The sequence below is a fragment of the Loxodonta africana genome, chromosome 3 (assembly GCF_030014295.1).
Source record: "Loxodonta africana isolate mLoxAfr1 chromosome 3, mLoxAfr1.hap2, whole genome shotgun sequence".
NCBI classification, from domain to species: domain Eukaryota; kingdom Metazoa; phylum Chordata; class Mammalia; order Proboscidea; family Elephantidae; genus Loxodonta; species Loxodonta africana.
In genome coordinates this window covers 83,762,841-83,780,356 of record NC_087344.1, presented here as the reverse complement: position 1 = coordinate 83,780,356, position 17,516 = coordinate 83,762,841, and the positions used below count along the sequence as shown (strand labels likewise).

The window sequence follows — 17,516 nt, the reverse complement described above, 5'->3', positions numbered from 1 at the left end:
TGAAAGAATAAATTTCTGTTCGTTAAAGCCATCCCCTTGTGGTATTTCTGTTATTGCAGCACTAGATGACTAATACAGTCCCTTAAGTTGGTCTGCTCCAAACCAACCACTTTACAGAAGAGAAACCTGAGGTCCTGTTCAAAATGGAAAGACTTGTCTCAAGTCAGGCAGAGCCTGGAATCACAGCCATGATGGGCAGGAACCCCTCCCCTCCTGCCTTGATCCTGCCCCTTGTCCCTCAATCGTTCCCAACCAGATAGGTGACTCCCCTGCCCACCTTCACCTTCACAACAAGGCCAGCTCAGGGCCAGGCCATGGATGCTCAGTCCAGCCTCCCCTGGACTGGCACCTCTCCAAAGCCCCCCAGCAAGGTATCCTCACGCTCAACACTGACAATCTCAGGGACTGCAAGTCCCCTGCTGAGAATGCTCAAATCTTCTTCATGCTCAGCTGAGACTCACCCAATCTCCCCGCAGACTGGTCCATCCTGGGGGTCAGAGTGCCCAACTGCCCTCCCTGCCCATCTCCTGATCCCACCAGGAGCCCCGAAGCCCTATGTCACTCACAAGTTCTGCAGGAAGCGGTGGCCACCATCACTGAACAGCCCACCTGTTGACAGGGTCTCCAGGGCATGGGGTATGTCACTTGGCCGGAAGTGAACCAGCTACAAGGATTAAGGGGTGTAAGGCCCCCAGAACTAGCACTCTTGGCCCCCATGAACTCCATGCTGCCCACGTGGCCCTGAGGACAGATTGAACCAACTCTACCCATAAGGTAATTCTCAGTGGAGCCAAAAAAAAGTAGTTTTATTGACTCATGAAAACTCCCTGTCAAATGCACATCATGAGAGATGTCTGGAGCCACATATAAAGTTAACTCAGATGAATAGACCAAAACCCACTATCTCAGGGCCCCAGAAACCTCTAGACAGCTATGCACCTGCTTGTGGTGAACAAGGTCCTTTAAACACAGCACTCAAATGTTACCCAGCACTGGTCTCAAGTTCACCATCGATCACTCCCCCCAGTACTCCTGGTCAACCCTCTATATACTGGCCCCATGGGGACCCAGTTCCCATCCTCAACCACAGAACAATTAGGATGGGAGGGTACCAAGACTTCCTAGCTCCCGCAGCTATACCGTGTGGCCAGCTGTCTCAAGGCGCTCCTTGGTCTCCAGCACAGCCCGCTTCATGGCTGGGGTAGGCATGGTATAGTTGTCAGTCTCATAGTACCCTATGCGCAGGGGCTGAGAGCTTGTATAGACCTAGGGGCAAAACATACCAGTCAGGGTCAGGTGAGGAGAGGGCAACCCCAGGCAGGGCCCCCACAGATCTGAGAAACACCTCTCCACCGCAGGCACAGCTGTGAGGCTACAGCCTGATGGCTCCTGGTGCTGTCTGCCCTGAAAACTCTGATCCCCGGCAAGGCCACGCCTTCTGCATTTGACCCTTTCACAAAACACCTTGACAACGATTGAGCAAGTGGGCAGGGCAAAGATAAGGTTTCCCACTGGTCATATGAAAAACCTGAGGCTTGAGGTCTAGTTAGTAAGGCTGAGGCCCACAGTGGGGCTGGGACTTGCCCAAGGCAACCCAATGCAGAGTGACAACACTGGGTCTAGAACCCAGGCATCGGGGCTCCTGAGCCAAAGCTCTCTCTGCCTGTTTCAAGAACGAGAGTCTCAGCTCCCACGACAAACTGTCCCAGACTCCTAGGCAGGGACCTTCTCTCATTCTCTCCTCCCTTGCAGAAGGGGCTCCTGGCTACAACTGTCTGAACCACTGGGTTCAGACAGAACATCCCTCTCTGCTGGGGAGAGGGCACTTACCTACCCAGTCCAGACTTGCCCTCTTGCCCTACTCCCAAGGAATGCCAAGGCCCACTCTCCTGTCCAGGGACACTCAGACCTCCCAAGGCGACTTCAGCTGCGGTGAGGGCGAGACGTCTATACTGGCAAGAGAAATGCCAGACTGCCAAGAAATGGCATTATACAGCTTACCGTCTATACTAACATGGCTCTCTATTCCACTGTCTTCGTCAACCCAACTTTACTCCTGGACACTCCTGCTCAATGAATAACTTTACTGTTATTCCTGAAAGGCTCATCAACTCTTCTACAAGAAGCATCAAATGATAGTTTATACTCAAGACTCTTTGAATCCCTCAACTCAAAATCTTCCCCTGACAGTGTCCATCAATCCTAAACTATATGACTCTTACCCAATCCTAACCACACCCTCATATTAAAAGACCTGCCTTAAACCAGACCTCAAAATCTCGATAAATATCCCAAGTTTGTCCTCCCCTCTAAAGCGTACGCTCCGTGGAGACAGGGCTCTCCTTTACTTGTGGATCAGATAAACTCAGCTCTGTTTGAGCCACAGGTTGCTTAGGTGATATTTTGGGGTGTCGGCATTTAATGCTGCCCACAGAGACAAGACTTCTCAGGGAAGGAGGCACCTCCCCTCTTAACTATCCTTCACTCACTCAATCTACTACTTGCCAAGCATCATACTGCATGCTGGGTATTTGAACATGAATCATGTAAGAAAGGGTCCTATTTACTGAAGGTCAAACACAGCCAAGCTACAATTCTCCCTCAAAAGGAGTTTTTGAACTGGGAAGTTTCGTGACATCCATTTCTCAGCGCCAGCAGCAAAGACTAGGGGCAGGTGGGTGGTGCCTTTCCTCTGCCAAGGAGCTAAGCTGTTTCAAAGTCTGAGGGTTTCCAAATGCAGGCAAACGCTCCATCTGGTGGCCATCTGCAGAATAGCAGCTGAGCCTGGCTTCAGGCCTGCCCACAGGGCCTGGGGGCTGTGTCTCGGTTCCAATAACCAAATCCACCCCCATACCCACAACCTCTCCTGCTCACCTCCTCCCTGAAGGGTATGGGGGGCACGGTGGGGTCCAAGCGGAACATGTCCTCACTCAGCAGGGCTCGCAAGCACAACGCCAGGCTCTCCACATCCCGGGCCATGGGGCCAACTGAGAGCTGTACTGTGGAGCAGGGAGGGGAGGGGAGAAGGGAGGGAACAAGGATCACCCAGGCCCAGTGGGCTCTGGGGCTGGGTCCAAGCAAGGATGTGAGCAGAGACAAGGAGGCAGAGACTCAGACCTAGAGTGGTCTGGTGGCCAGACACTGTCCACAGGAGAAGCAGGGGCAGAGGTGGATCAGGTAGACCCCACTCTTCTCCAGGGCAGAAGGAAATGCAGACCTCACCTGCCACCTGTCCACAGACACAGCTCTTCAGGCCACTCTTGCTGGATAAGAAACACAAGATGTGGGAGCAGGAAACGGCCACCCTCTGCCCATCCCCACACCCAAACAGCAGCTCAGAGCTCTGGCCATTTTGGAAACTAGGAACCAGGGCCAATGGTGCTGTGACACTCCCTCTCAGCAAAGCCCTGTGAGTGAATCCCTGCCCTGAGCCCAGAGAGGTTGGAAGCTAGGCCAGGGTCATACAACTAGGTACCCAGAAGCTCCCTCCCTACTACCTACACCATACCTGAGGCGATTCCCAGTTGGCTTGAGTCCACAGATGCCACAGAAGGCAGAGGGGAAGCGGATGCTGCCACCAATATCGGTGCCTAAGCCCAGGAGGGAGCCCCCAGCCCCAATGAGGGCCCCTTCACCCCCCGAGGAGCCACCTGGACTCTTGGAAGAATTCCATGGGTTGGTGGTCTGGCCAAAGAGGGGGTTGCTGCAGTCATAGCTGGGGGAAAAGGAACAGGTTGCTTCCATGTCATGCTGGCACTGGTGCCCCAGCCCATATCCCACACCCTTGACATCCAACCTGAACATGGACTGGGGCACATTGGTATGCACGAAGGGCACAGCACCCTGCAGCTTCAGCACCTGTACCACCACGCTGTCGTACTCCGCCGGCACCCCCTGGTTCAGGCTCAAGCCCAGTGTTGAGTCCTGGCCCTAGCAAGAGGGACAGACACCAAGAAGGACATGACCAAGGAGTCAGGAGCCTGTCAGCAGCCCAGGCCCACCCCTAACCACCACCACAAGGGCCAAGACAAGGTGGATCTGTGGACCCTTCTCAAGACCTCTGAACCTAATATTCCTTGAGGGCCCAGGGTGACCCAGGTCACAGAGCTGGTAGGCAGGGATGGGGTGGGGGGTGGGGTAGAGAGTGGGAGCCTAATACTGAGGCTTTCTAGGAAACAGAGTGTACCTTGTAGCTAAAACACTCCTTGAGGCTTACAGGGACACCATAGAGCAGACCCTTCCTTGGGCCTGCCGAAGTCAGCTGAGTCTCACAGCCAGCCAGGTAGGCGGTCACACAGTTGGTCTCTTTGTTCACTTCCCAGGCCTGGGGTGGGGAGGGGGAATGGACACAAGGCAGGGTGAGGCTGGTCCTTGGTTATGCTCAGGAGAAGTTAGCCAGCAATATGTCCCAGAGCCAGGGACAAAGAGGATGACCTGGGGCCCAGCACCCACCTCGCTGGGAACATCTGGTCCTAGCCTCACCTTGGCTGTCTCCGGCCTTCTACTCTAAGACAAGGAGAGTGAGTATGGCCAGAACACTCAGGGTGCAAGGTTCTGGCCTCAGATGCCTCCTAGCAAGGGAGGAACAGGGAGGACGAAGGTTCTTGGCCACACCGCCCCCCTCCCACCACGTCACGTCTCTGCCCCTGGGAGGCAGACAGGATCCAGACAGAGGTAGACCCCTTTCGCAGAACACACTGGGAGCCAGTGCAGAGCAGGGCTAGAACCCAGACTCAACCTCCTGGAACCCAGCGCTCTCTCCTCGCCCCAAACCTGTCCTACACCTGTCCAGTTAAGCCTCCTCTCTTCCAGGAACTCTGGAGTCTGATAACCAAACCACACGGAGGACAGACACTGGTTGTGGTAAAGGGGGAAGAGCTTGACTAAAGGAATGGTGCAATAACGGTGGGATATCTGGCATGGGGTCTTTCCAGAGCCCTCAACTCACCTTCAACAGGGCCCTAAACCCACTGCCATCCAGTTGATTCCAACTCATAGGTGACCCTACAGGACAGAGTAGAACTGCTCCAATAGGGTTTCCAAGGAGTGACTGGTGGATTCAAACTGCCAACCTTTTAGTTAGCAGCTGAACTCTTAACCACTATGCACCAGGGTTTCCCAACAGGACCCTAGGAGAGGGAAGACCAGGGTGGAGACTGATGCCACTCTTAGTAAATACTCCAGTTCACTCCTGTGAAACACCAGAAGGAAATGGGTGGGGGCAGAGGCTCCTGAAATCTGCCCCCAGGCTACCCAAGGCAGGAAGAACCCAAAACCCATTGCAGTAGAGTCCATTCCTGACTCATGGCTACCCTATCGGACAGAGAAGAACTGCCCCATAGAGTTTCCAAGGAGCAACTGATTCGAACTGCTCACCTTTTGGTTAGCAGCCATAGCTCTTAACCACTATGCCACCAGGGTTTCCAAGGCAGGGAGAGAGGAGGCCAGCCCGTAACCAGAAGCTCTCTTGTCCATGACTAGGAAGGGCAGGAACCTTTTCAAGGACGTTGTTCGGGAAGAGGCAACATCATCTGCTGAGACTGTGTCCTTCCCTTCAGTATCACCCAGCCCAGGGTTTCCCAATCTTTCTCCACAGTCAGCCACCCCCTCCCTCCCTTTCACCCACTCTCAGCTGTAGTCACTTACATCACTTCCATACACACACCCAGTCACCCTGACACAATCACACACTCATGTTCGTTTGCTCAATGCTCAAACTTGATGTCACACACTTCCTTTCAAGAGATCATACGCAAAGTCCACACTCACAAAGCACAACTCATTCACATTCATTTATTTGTTCTTTCATTCATTTCAAAACTATTTCTTGAGTACTTACTATGTGGAAGACACTGTGTTCAGCACTAAGGGGCAAAGACAACTAAGACAAGCTCTGTCCACAGGCAGCCTACACTTGATATGGGAAAGAGGTGGTTTTATATTGTGATGAGAAATGTGCTGTTAGAAAGAAACCACTGAAGAGGAAACTCTAACTCAGGCTGGGATGGGGAGAGGGTCACGGAAGACTTCCCGGAAGAGGCAACTCCTGCTTTGAGCCCTAAAGACTCATCCAGGAGCCTGTGTCACTGAGCAGGGCAAAAAAGAGGGGGAAGAGAGAGGTGAGGCCAAAATGGCGGAGTAGTCAGATGCTTCCAGTGGTCTGTCTTACAACAAAGACTGGAAAAAAACAAAACAAGTGAATCGATTATATATGACAATCTATGAGCCCTGAACATCAAAGGCAAAATTGAAGAACAGACTGAGTGGCAGCGGAGGGACAGATGGTTCAGAAGCAGCAAGGAGTTGCCAGACCGGACCCTGCAGGAACCAGCAACCTGCAGGTCGGATTGGCTGACGAGTGCAGTGAGGCAAGCAGTGGCGCTTGGGATGCGTTTTGCACATCTGGAGAGACTGAGTGGTGGAGAGTCTGCTTAACCCTCCAGAACCAGCAACAAGTGGCCCTCAATAAGCAAAAGAAAAGTACACGCATCTAAACTATCATGCAGATAAAAAACACCCCATTTGGGAAGAACCTCTCTCACATTTGCCTGCTTCCTCCCCACTATGCACCAGGTTCCTGGACTGGCTTCAGCAAATGCCACTTCCCCTGGGTCAGAACTAGGGGCTGTCATGTGCCCTGAGCCATTCTCCCAGCCTGAGAGAGGGAAGAAATTAACAAACAGGAAAAAAATAATCTGCCAGCTCCCCTTAGCCAGGAACTCAGGGCAGGTACAGTTCCTTTGCCTAGGCACAGGCATAAGGGGTCCACAGACTCTGAATGCCTTTCACCCCTGCATAGACCTGTATGGGCCCATTTCAACAGTATAGGCCCTCACTGGAAACCCTGGTGGCTTAGTGGTTAAGTGCTACAGCTGTTAACCAAAGGGTCGGCAATTTGAATCTGCCAGGCGCTCCTTGGAAACTCTGCAGGGCAGTTCTACTCTGTCCTATAGGGTCACTATGAGTCGGAATCGACTCAACAGCACTGGGTTTGGTTTTGGTTTTTTAGGCCCTCATTAGCACAGTACAACAGGATATATACCTGAAGCCTAACTTCACTGTATCAGCTATATGGTGCAGTGTCAGGTTCGTGACATTTGACTCCGCTCTGCCCATTAAGCAGGGTCCTCATCTACCTACATCAGGGGCCTGAGGGCTGGTGGCTCCACCCATACCACCTGGACACCTGCAAAAGGGGTCTAAGAATAAGTGGTGCCTCTTAGTCCTTACAGCCAACAACACTGGGTGCCCACAGTCCAGCTGCAAAACCCACCCACCTATGCACTCTAGGGCACAGGGATACGCTTTCCTCCCAGACACTCAGGGGCAACCATCAGCCCCCTGCCTTGCTCAGTGCGTGACCTCTTACTGCAGCCAGATTCCTGCGCCTACTCCAATCACCCCTGCAGGTCTAGGACTGTAGGTAAGAGCCTACACCACATACTTGGTGACCGACTATCTGGACACCTGAGCTGAATCCATACAAGAAATTCCTGGGTTCGCATACCTAATAACAAATCTAACCACCTGGTGACAGGACTTTAGAGCTTCAAAGGCACCAATTATCAAACTAGATCACTCAAGCAGCCTATTTGTGCACATCAAAACAAAACAAGAATCTAGGAGACAGCAAGCAAACATAAAATAAGTAAATATCATAACTTATTGATGGCTCAGAGACAACAGTCAATATCAAATCACATAAATAGGTAGACCACGATGGCTTCAGCAAGCTCCCAAAACAAAGAATCAAGAAATCTTCCAGAGGAAGAGAACTTCCTCAAATTACCAGTGGTAGAATACAAAAGATTAATATATAGAAATCTTCAAGAAATCAGAAAGGAGATCAGGCAAAATGCAGAACAAGCCAACAAACAGACAGACAAAGCAAGAGAGGAACTTCAGAAGATTATAGAAGAGTACAATGACAAATTTAACAGGCTGTAAGAATCCACAGAGAAACAGAAATCCAGAGGGCTAATAATAAAATTTCAGAATTAGACAACTCAACAGAAAGTCACAGGAGCAGAATTGAGGCAATGAAAGTCATTAGTAAGACTGAAGATAAACCACTTGACACAAACTTATTTGGGGAAAAATCACATAAAAGAATTTAAAAAAATGAAGAAACCTTGAGAATTATGTGGGACTCTATCAAGAGAAACAACCTACGATTGATTTGAGTACCAGAATTGGGGCGGGGGGAGTGGGAAATGTTGAAGATTTGTTGCAAGAAAACTTCCCTGATATTGTGAAAGATGAGAAGATATCTATCCAAGGTGCTCACCCAACCCCACACAAGGCAGATCTCAAAAGAAAGTCACCAAGGTATACTATAATCAAATATGCCAAAACCTAAGATAAAGAGAGAATTTTAAGAGTGGCCAGAAGTAACCTACAAAGGAGAGGCAATAAGAATAAGCTCGGACTACTCAGCAGAAACCATGCAGGCAAGAAGGCAATGAGATGACATATATAATAACTTGAAAGAAAAAAAAATTGCCAGCCAAGAATTACATATCCACCAAAACTGTCTCTCAAATATGATGGCAAAATTAGGGCATTTCCAGATAAACATAAGTTTAGGGAATTTGCAAAAACTAAACCAAAATTACAAGAAATACTAAAGGGAGTCCTCCAGGTAGAAAACCAATAACATCAGATAACAACCCAAGACTAGGACGCAGAACAGAGCAACCAGATATAAACCCACACAGGGAAGTCACAAAAATAAATCAAAACTAAAACGCTGAAAATAGGGAAACAGTGATGTCAATATGTAAAAGATGACATTAAAACAAAAAAGAGGGACTAAAAAATGTAGTCAAAGATCTTTCATATGGAGAGGAAGTCAAGGCAATATAAAGAAATAAAAGATTGTTTTAAATTTAGAAAAATAGGGGTAAATATTAAGATAACCACAAAAGAAACTAACAGTGCTACACACCAAAATAAGAAAGAAGAAAAACATGGAGACTCACCAAATACAAAATCAACAGCAATGAAAAAGATGAAAAGAAAATACATAAAGAAAAATGACTCAGCACAGAAAAGTGGAACAAAGAAACTGTCAACGACACACAAAAAAAGACATCAAAATGACAGCACTAAACTCATAAAAAAAAAAAATACTTATCAATAATTAAACTGAATGTAAATGGACTAAATACACCAATAAAGAGAGAGAGAGAGGCAGAAGGTTTAAAAAAAAAAAAAGCAATCCATCTATATGCTGCCTACAAGAGACACATCTTAGACTTAAAGACACAAACTAAAACTCAAAGGATTGAAAAAATATATTAAGGAAACAGCAATCAAAAAAGAGCAAGAGTGGCAATATTAATCTCTAACAAAATAGACTTTAAAGTAAAATCCACTACAAAGGATAAGGAAGGACACTACATGATGATTAAAGGGTCAATACACCAGGAGGACATAACTATAATAAATATTTACACACCCACCAACAGGGCTCCAAAATACATAAAACAAACTCTAACAGCATTGAAAAAAGAGAAAGACAGCTCCACAATAATAGTAGGAGGCTTCAACACACCACTTCCAGTGAAGGACAGAACAACTAGAAAGAAGCTCAATAAAAACATGGAAGATCTAAATGCCACAATCAACCAACTTGATCTCATAGACATATATAGAACACTTCACCCAACAGCAGCCAATATACTTCCTTTTCCAAAGCACATGGAACATTCTCCAGAATAGACCAAATATTAGGCCGTAAAGCAAGCCTTAACAAAATCCAAAGCATCGAAATATTACAAAGCATCTTTTCTGACCGTAAAGCCATAAAAGTAGAAATCAATAACAGAAGAAGCAAGGGAAAAAAAAAAATCAAACACCTGGAAACTGAACACCTTGCTCATAAATGACTGGGTTATGGAAGAAATTAAGGACAGAATAAAGAAACTCACAGAATCAAATGCAAATGAAAACACATCCTACCAGAACCTTTGGGACACAGCAAAAGCAATGCTCAGAGGTTAATTTATAGCAATAAATGCACACATCCAAAAAGAAGAAAGGGCCAAATTCAAAGTATTAACCCTACAACTCAAACAAATAGAAAGAGAGCAGCAAGAGAAGCCCTCAGGCACCAGAAAAAAGCAAATAATAAAAATTAGAGCAGAATTACATGAAATAGAAAATAGAAAAACAATTGAAAGAGTTAACAAGCCCTAAAGCCGATTCTTTGAAAAGATCAACAAAATCAATAAACCACAGGCCAAACTGACAAAAGAAAAACAGGAGAGGAAGCAAATAACCCAAATAAGAAATGAGATGGGTGATATCACAACAGACCCAACTGAAATTAAAAGAATCATAACAGAATACTGTGAAAAATTGTACTCTAACCAATTTAAAACACTAGAGGAAATGGACAAACTTCTAGAAACACACTACCTACCTAAACTAACACAAACAGAGGTAGAATAACTAAATAAACCTATAACAAAAGAAGAGATTGAAAACGTAATTAAAAGACTCACAAGAAAAAAAAAGCCCAGGCCCTGATGGTTTCACTGGAAAATCCTACCAAACTTTCAAATAAGATTTAACACCACTACTACTAAAGGTATTTCAGAGCATAGAAAAGGATGGAATACTCCCAAACTCATTCTCTGAAGCCAGCATACCCCTGATACCAAAACCAGGTAAAGATACCACAAAAAAAGAAAATTACAGACATATATCCCTCATGAACGTAGACACAAAAATCCTCAAGAAAATTCTAGCCAATAGAATTCAACAACATATCAAAAAAATAATTCACCATGATCAAGTGGGATTCATACCAGTTATGCAGGGATGGTTTAACGTTAGAAAAACAATCAATGTAATCCATCACATAAATAAAAGACAAGAACCACATGATCTTATCAACGGATGCAGAAAAGGCATTTGACAAAGTTCAAGACCCACTCATGATAAAAAAAACTCTCAGCAAAATAGTAATAGAAGAGAAATTCCTCAACATAATAAAGTGCATTTATACAAAGCCAACAGCCAACATCATCCTAAATGGAGAGATTCTGAAAGCATTCCCCTTGAGAACAGGAACCAGACAAAGAAGCCCTTTATCACTACTCTTATTCAACATTGTGCTTGAGGTCCTAGCCAGAGCAGTTAGACTAGAAAAAGAAATAAAAGGCATCCAAATTGGTAAGGAAGAAGTAAAAATATCTCTATTTGCAGATGATATGATCTTATACACAGAAAACCCCAAAGAATCCACAAGAAAACTACTAGAACTATTAGAAGATTTCAGCGAACTATTAGGGTACAAGATAAACATACAAAAATCAATTGGATTCCTCTACACCAACAAAAAGGTCATCAAAGAAAAAATCACCAGATCAATACCATTTACAATAACCCCCAAGAAGATAAAATACTGAGATAAGTGTGCTAGGTTACTTCTTTCTGCTTGTGGACACTGCCGAGGAAGTATCGTTAAGGACTCTCTTATCACTGCCGTCCTGTCTAAGTCAGACTCTCCTAAAGAGCCCAAACAGCTGCAGAAACAAACTCTTCATCAGAGGTTTGAGCTTTGAAACAACAGATGAGAGCCTGAGGAGCCATTTAGAGCAATGGGGGACGCTCATGGACTGTATGGTAATGACAGATCCAAACACCAAGAGTTCTAGAGGCTTTGGGTTCATCACTTATTCTACTGTAAAGGAGGCGGATGCAGCCACGAATGCAAGGCCACACATGGTAGATAAAAGAGTTATGGAACCAAAGAGGGCTAGCTCATGAGAAGACTGGTCTCAAAGACCAGGTGCCCACTTAACTGTGAAAAAGATCTTTGTTGGTGGCATTAAAGAAGACACTGAAGAACATCATCTAAGAGATTATTTTGAGCAGTATGGGAAAACTGAAGTGATTGGAATCATGACAGACCGAGGCAATGGCAAGAAGAAGGGCTTTGCTTTTGTTACTTTTGATGACCATGACTCCATAGATAAGATTGTCATTCTATGCCATACTGTGAATGGCCACAACTGTGAAGTAAAAAAAGCCCTGTCAAAGCAAGAGATGGCCAGTGCTCCATCCAGCCAAAGGGGTCGAAGTGGTTCTGGAAACTTTGGTGGTGGCCGTGGAGGTGGTTTTGGTGGGAATGACAACTTTGGTCGAGAAGGAAACTTCAGTTGGCACGGTGGCTTTGATGGCAGCCGTGGTGGTGGTGGGTATGGAGGCAGTGGGGATGGTTATAATGGATTTGGTAATGATGGAAGCAATTTTGGAGGTGGCAGAACCTACAATGATTTTGGCAATTACAACAATCAATCTTCAAATTTTGGACCCATGAAGGCAGAAAACTTTGGAGGCAGAAGCTCTGGCCCTTATGGTAGTGGAGGTCAATACTTTGCCAAACCATGAAACCAAGGTAGCTATAGTGGTTCAGGCAGAAGCTGTAGTTATGGCAGCGGCAGAAGGCTTTAATGACTGCCAGAAAACAAAGCTTAGCAGGAGAGGAGGACAGGGAAGCTACAGGAAAAGAGAGTCCCTGATGGAGCAGGAGAAAAGTGGGGTGCAGAACTCAAATCCTAGTAAAGAGACCAGACTTAATGGTCTGACTGTGAGAATGGAGGGATCCCAGAAGACACAGCCCCTGGACTCTCCGTTAGTCTAGGACTGAAACTATTCCCGAAGCCAACTCTTCAGACAAAGATTAGACTCGACTATAAGATATAAAATGATACTCATGAAGAGAGTGCTTCTTAGCTCAAGCAGATACATGAGACTAAATGGGCAGCCCCTGTCCGGGGGCAACATGAAAATACAAAAAGGGACAGGAGCTGGTTGAATGGACACGGGAAATCCCGGGGTGGAAAGGAGGAGTGTGCTGTCACATTATAGGGAGAGCAACTAGGGTCACATAACAAGGTGTGTATAAATTTTTGTATGAGAAACTAACTTGAACTATAAACTTTCACTTAAAGCACAATAAAAAAAATAAAAAAGAGGGGGAAAAGCCTTCTAGGCAGAGGGAGCCCCACCCAAGCCAGCACAGAGCATGGCAAGCCCTGGGCACCAGGGAGCCACCAGCAGCTGAGCTGTTGTGCCCCAAGTTCCAGGAGGGCATGGCCAGAGATAATGCTAGAGAAAGAGGAGGGGTAGCAGAGCCAGGCCTGCTGGTGGGCTCTCAGCTAGAGGAATAGGGGATCTGAGAGAGCATCTGCCCAGAAGGCTGGTGCTTGGTCATGAAGAGAGCTGGCCTTGGGGTACCAAGTGGGTGAAGGGGAACAGAGGCAAGGGGACTGAATGGCGAGAGATTTAAGAAGCAAACAGACCAACTTGGCTAGGGATGGAGTTAGGACAGGAAGAAGAGGGAAGTCTGGTCTAAAAGCCAGGTTTCTGGCTAAGACCACGTGCTCTGTGTCACAGTCAGTCTCTCTCCCTCTCACACACACACACACATACAGAGGCAGGCTTATCAGCTCTGGCTCCATCCCGCCCTGGCAGCCCCTGGCACTGTGGTTCCCACAGGCCCTCAGCAGGACCGACTCCAGGCCAGGTTTTTCCCACAGCCTGTGAAGTAAGCTGAGGAGGAGTGGGCAGGGAGGATCAGCAGCTGGCTTGGGCTGACCTTACCTTTCTCACATAGGTAAAGAGCACTGCATCAGGGGAAAGCTCCCCACTTCGTAACTTCTGCACAAGTTGTGGCAGCGGCAGGGCCAGCAGCGCCTCTGAGTCCAGGTCAGGGTTCTGGGGGGGGACACACTTGGATCAGTCCCCCACTCCACACAGACCCCATGTGGCCAAGCAGACATGTGTGACCCATACCCCTTAGTCCTACATGTGCCCAAGCACGTGCTCACTGTTACATGCCAACCCAGGACAGACATAGCCACCCACAGCTCCGGCACCTGAACATGACCCAGCCTGGACAGGCTTTTGCCATCCCTGGACAATGCAGAGATATCTCCTCCAGAAGCCTCCTGGAGGGGGTGTCCAGTGTTGGCCAGCTGATTATTAAATAATTACAAATAGCCACCATCCCTGGCTGTCTGCTACGTGCCAGGCACCATGTTTTGAATAAGTTTTATTACCATTCCCATTGTGCAGATAAAGAAACTGAGGCTCCGAGAGGGGAAGTGCCTTGCCTAGGACCATCAGATAAACCAAGGTACTCTGCCCACCCAGCATAGGCTGCCCACTGGCTGTCCACCTGCATCTGACTACTCAACTCCAGGGGAGGGTGAAAACTTAAGATGACCCAATCCCTGGGTGGCTGGAGTTATAGCTGGAGGCCACATCTGAAAGGGAGGATTCCTTCATTCACTCCACAGATCGATCAGTATTAGGTACCTACTCTGTACCAAGCATCATATTAGACATAAAGGTACAACGGTAAACAAAAAGGCATGTCCATACTTTGGGGGAGCTTACATGGGGTGCAGAGTTACAAACAAGAATTTTAGATAGTGAGATGTAACTTTAAGAAAATAAAACAAGGTGTTGGGACTAGGTGCACGGGTAGAGGGTTGTCAGGGAGAGCTCTGAGGGAGGAGGGGCATTTGAGCAGAGACCTGACTGGCCCCAAGGGTTTCCAGAGTCTCTGGGGTCAGCTCCTACCTGCAGAACCCAACCTGCAAACTCCCACCTGCTTCCTACTCAGGGGTACTGGATCAATTACAGCTGAAGGAAGAGGTCTGAGTCACCCCCACCCTCACCTGCTCTTGTTGTGGTCACTAGGGGCCTCCTTGTTGCCAAATCCAACAGATACTTGACTCTCACGGAGGCATTCAAAGGTACTGAGAGCACACACTGACCCTCTTCAAATTCCTCCTGATACTACGCTCTCCTGGTTTTCCTCGTGCCTCTCTGGCTGCTACTTCCATCATTCACTTATTTAGTCAGTCAACAAACATGTTCTGAGTACCTACTATGTGCTAAGCACTATGCTAGGGGCTATTAACCTAGTGCTGACCAAGACAGACAAGGTCCCTACTTTCAAGGAAATAAACAAGTTAACAAAAAATGACAGGTCATGGTAAGTGTGAGAAAGCAAAAAAACAGAGTGTTGTAATGGAAGAAACAGGACTAACTTAGATGGGGTGGGCGACTTTTCAGCTGCAATTTGAAGGATGAGAAGGAGCCAGACATGGAGAGAGTCTGAGGTTCCTCTTCTTCCCTCTCTGATGCTGGGAGAAGTCCTCCCCACTCCCTCAGATACGTCCTCATTTCCAGGCTCTCCACCTATCCCTTGGCCTCCATCCTCCATCTACTCACCAAACTGAGCTCAACCAGCTCAATGGTCTATTCCTGAGTCCTAGCCACCCCTCTGTGCTCCTCTCTTGGGCTCATCACCTTCCTGACTTCCCACCAGCTCCTCCCCCTCCTCCTCTTCCTCCTCTATGCTCCCTCACTCAGGTGCAGTAGTGAGAAAACAGAAGAGTCATCCTGGACTCCTCCCACTCCCACTTCCTCCCACCCACAACCAATCACCAAGCCCCCTACTATCCCAGACAATGGCTACCTCTCCATCCCCTCTACCAAGACCCTCACTGGGGCTCATCCTTCCTCCCCTGGGTCACACAGGGGCCACCTAATTGGCAGCCCTGTCCCAAGCCTTGCTCCTCTGATTCCTGCTAGGGCCAGATAGTACAAAGCCCAATCAGGCCTTGCCTCTCCCCTTAAAGCCCCCCACCTCATACGACAAGCTCCGGAGTATGTGCCAGGAGACCCTGCCAGACAGTGATCCTGCCAAACTCCTCTGCAACCCCCAACGCCCACTCACACCTACCACACCCCAGAACTGAGTGCTCTTCGCCACACACCCCCACCACACAGCCCTTATACCCCTCGTCCTCCATGTCAGGAACAATCCGTCCTTTCCCTGAATTTTTGAAACTAACGTAACACTTACATGAGACTTTTTTTTATGATGCAGGAAGCTATAAAGAAGGCAAAAAATAGGACCATAATCCTTTCCTCCATACACCAGATAATCCCTGTTGACATTTTTTTAAAAAGGTATACAGAACAAAAAGTGGACACTTCCCTACCCCTGTCCACCCTGTCCAGTCCCTCTTCTGAAAAGGAAATCACTGTTAACTATTTCTGATGAAACAAACAAAAAAAAAGTTTATGAAAAATCCACATTACTATTTTTTTTCACGAAGTCTTACACCTTGCCTTTCCCATCTCTTAAAGAAAATAGTAAAACTGCTTTTTATTTCTGATTATATAAATATGCATTCATTGTAAAAAACAAGCCAAAAAAAAAAAAAGCCTAAAACTCTAAGGAAAAAGGTAAAAATCGCCAGAGAGCCCAGCACCCTGAGAAAATCACCACAGACTGTCTGGTCACCACCATCTCTCCCATCTTGCCACAAAGTGCCCACAAAGTCCCTGTACACATCAGCTAGAAGCCATCGACAAGCTCTCCTCCACCTCCTCTGCACAAATTTTAATTCTCCTATGTTCTTCTATGTTGACAGTTGATGAGACAGTTGCTAACAGCTATTTTTAACTAGTATCAGGCTGCTGAGACATTTTCTCTTTCACAAGTCTGAGCCTCCGGGGAAAAAAAAATCCATTGCCGCCAAGTCGATTCCAACTCACAGTGACCCTACAGGACAGAGTAGAACTGCCCCATAGGGTTTCCAAGGAGCAGCTGGTGGACTCAAACTGCTGACCTTTTGGTTAGCAGCCAAGCTCTTAACCACTGTGCCAGCAGGCCTCCGGGAGACCTCATCATATCACAGATAACTTCAAACTAACATAGAGGAGCTGTGTGGCCACACTGTATACATAATTTTCAAGAGAGGAATGCTATACCCATCGTTTTGTCATAGCTCCTCCTCTATTTCTTTTTCTCCTTTTGAACCACTTATTGTTCTAATTTCTAGTCTCTGAGATTATCCTCCAAATCTTTTTTCTTTTCCCGCGTGGTTTTTTAATCACTTTTGCTCTATTTCAAGCATTATCCGTTTGATAATGTAAGCTACTAATGCTGGTCTCAACAATAAACCCAAAACACCTGTTGCTGTCAAGCTGATTCCGACTCAGAGCCACCCTAAAGGACAGAACAGAGCTGCCCCATAGGATGTCCAAGGCTGTAATCTTTACTGAAGCTGACTGCTACATCTCTCTCCTGGAGCCGCTGGCAGGTTTGAATCTTTCGGTAGCAGCCAAGCACTTCACCACTTGTACCACCAGGCCTCCTGGTCTCAACAAAAACCAACAATAATCAAGTGATAGTATCAAATCATTTAATTTTAAAATCATTTAATTTTGAATTTTAAACCATAATTAAACAATTCTACTGAGTTGTTTAAAGTTCAAAGTAGGCCTGGAGAAGGCCAGACGACAGACCACAGGTCAGATCCACTTGAAGAAAGTGGAATTTGTAAGACCAGTAGGATTTTGACAAATGGGTTTTAAAAACTGTAGAATAAAGGCATTTATGGGGTAGAATCACATGTGCAAATGGGATGTTGCCCCAGCCACAGCATTCTATTAAAACTGTTCCCTCTCCTCCATCT

The 17,516-nt window shown here is 47.0% G+C and overlaps 1 protein-coding gene and 1 pseudogene across 3 annotated transcripts in view; one reads left to right on the top strand and one right to left on the bottom strand.

Annotated features, from left to right (window-relative positions):
• FAAH (fatty acid amide hydrolase) overlaps positions 1-17,516 on the bottom strand; it is a 28,666-nt gene that overhangs the window by 6,849 nt on the left and 4,301 nt on the right. Inside the window, exons 2-9 of one of the 3 annotated variants that reach the window (XM_064281910.1) lie at positions 13,618-13,731; positions 4,187-4,324; positions 3,797-3,930; positions 3,509-3,715; positions 3,223-3,263; positions 2,875-2,999; positions 1,141-1,266; positions 567-664 (exon numbers count right to left, since the gene is read on the bottom strand). In XM_064281910.1, the coding sequence (XP_064137980.1) occupies positions 567-664; positions 1,141-1,266; positions 2,875-2,999; positions 3,223-3,263; positions 3,509-3,715; positions 3,797-3,930; positions 4,187-4,324; positions 13,618-13,731 (983 nt within the window). Of the gene's footprint in view, positions 1-566; positions 665-1,140; positions 1,267-2,874; positions 3,000-3,222; positions 3,264-3,508; positions 3,931-4,186; positions 4,325-5,376; positions 6,372-13,617; positions 13,732-17,516 lie in introns of those variants that run through there. The other 2 variants (XM_064281912.1, XM_064281911.1) reach the window with 2 other exon arrangements.
• LOC104846366 (heterogeneous nuclear ribonucleoprotein A1-like) lies at positions 11,792-13,793 on the top strand (annotated as a pseudogene).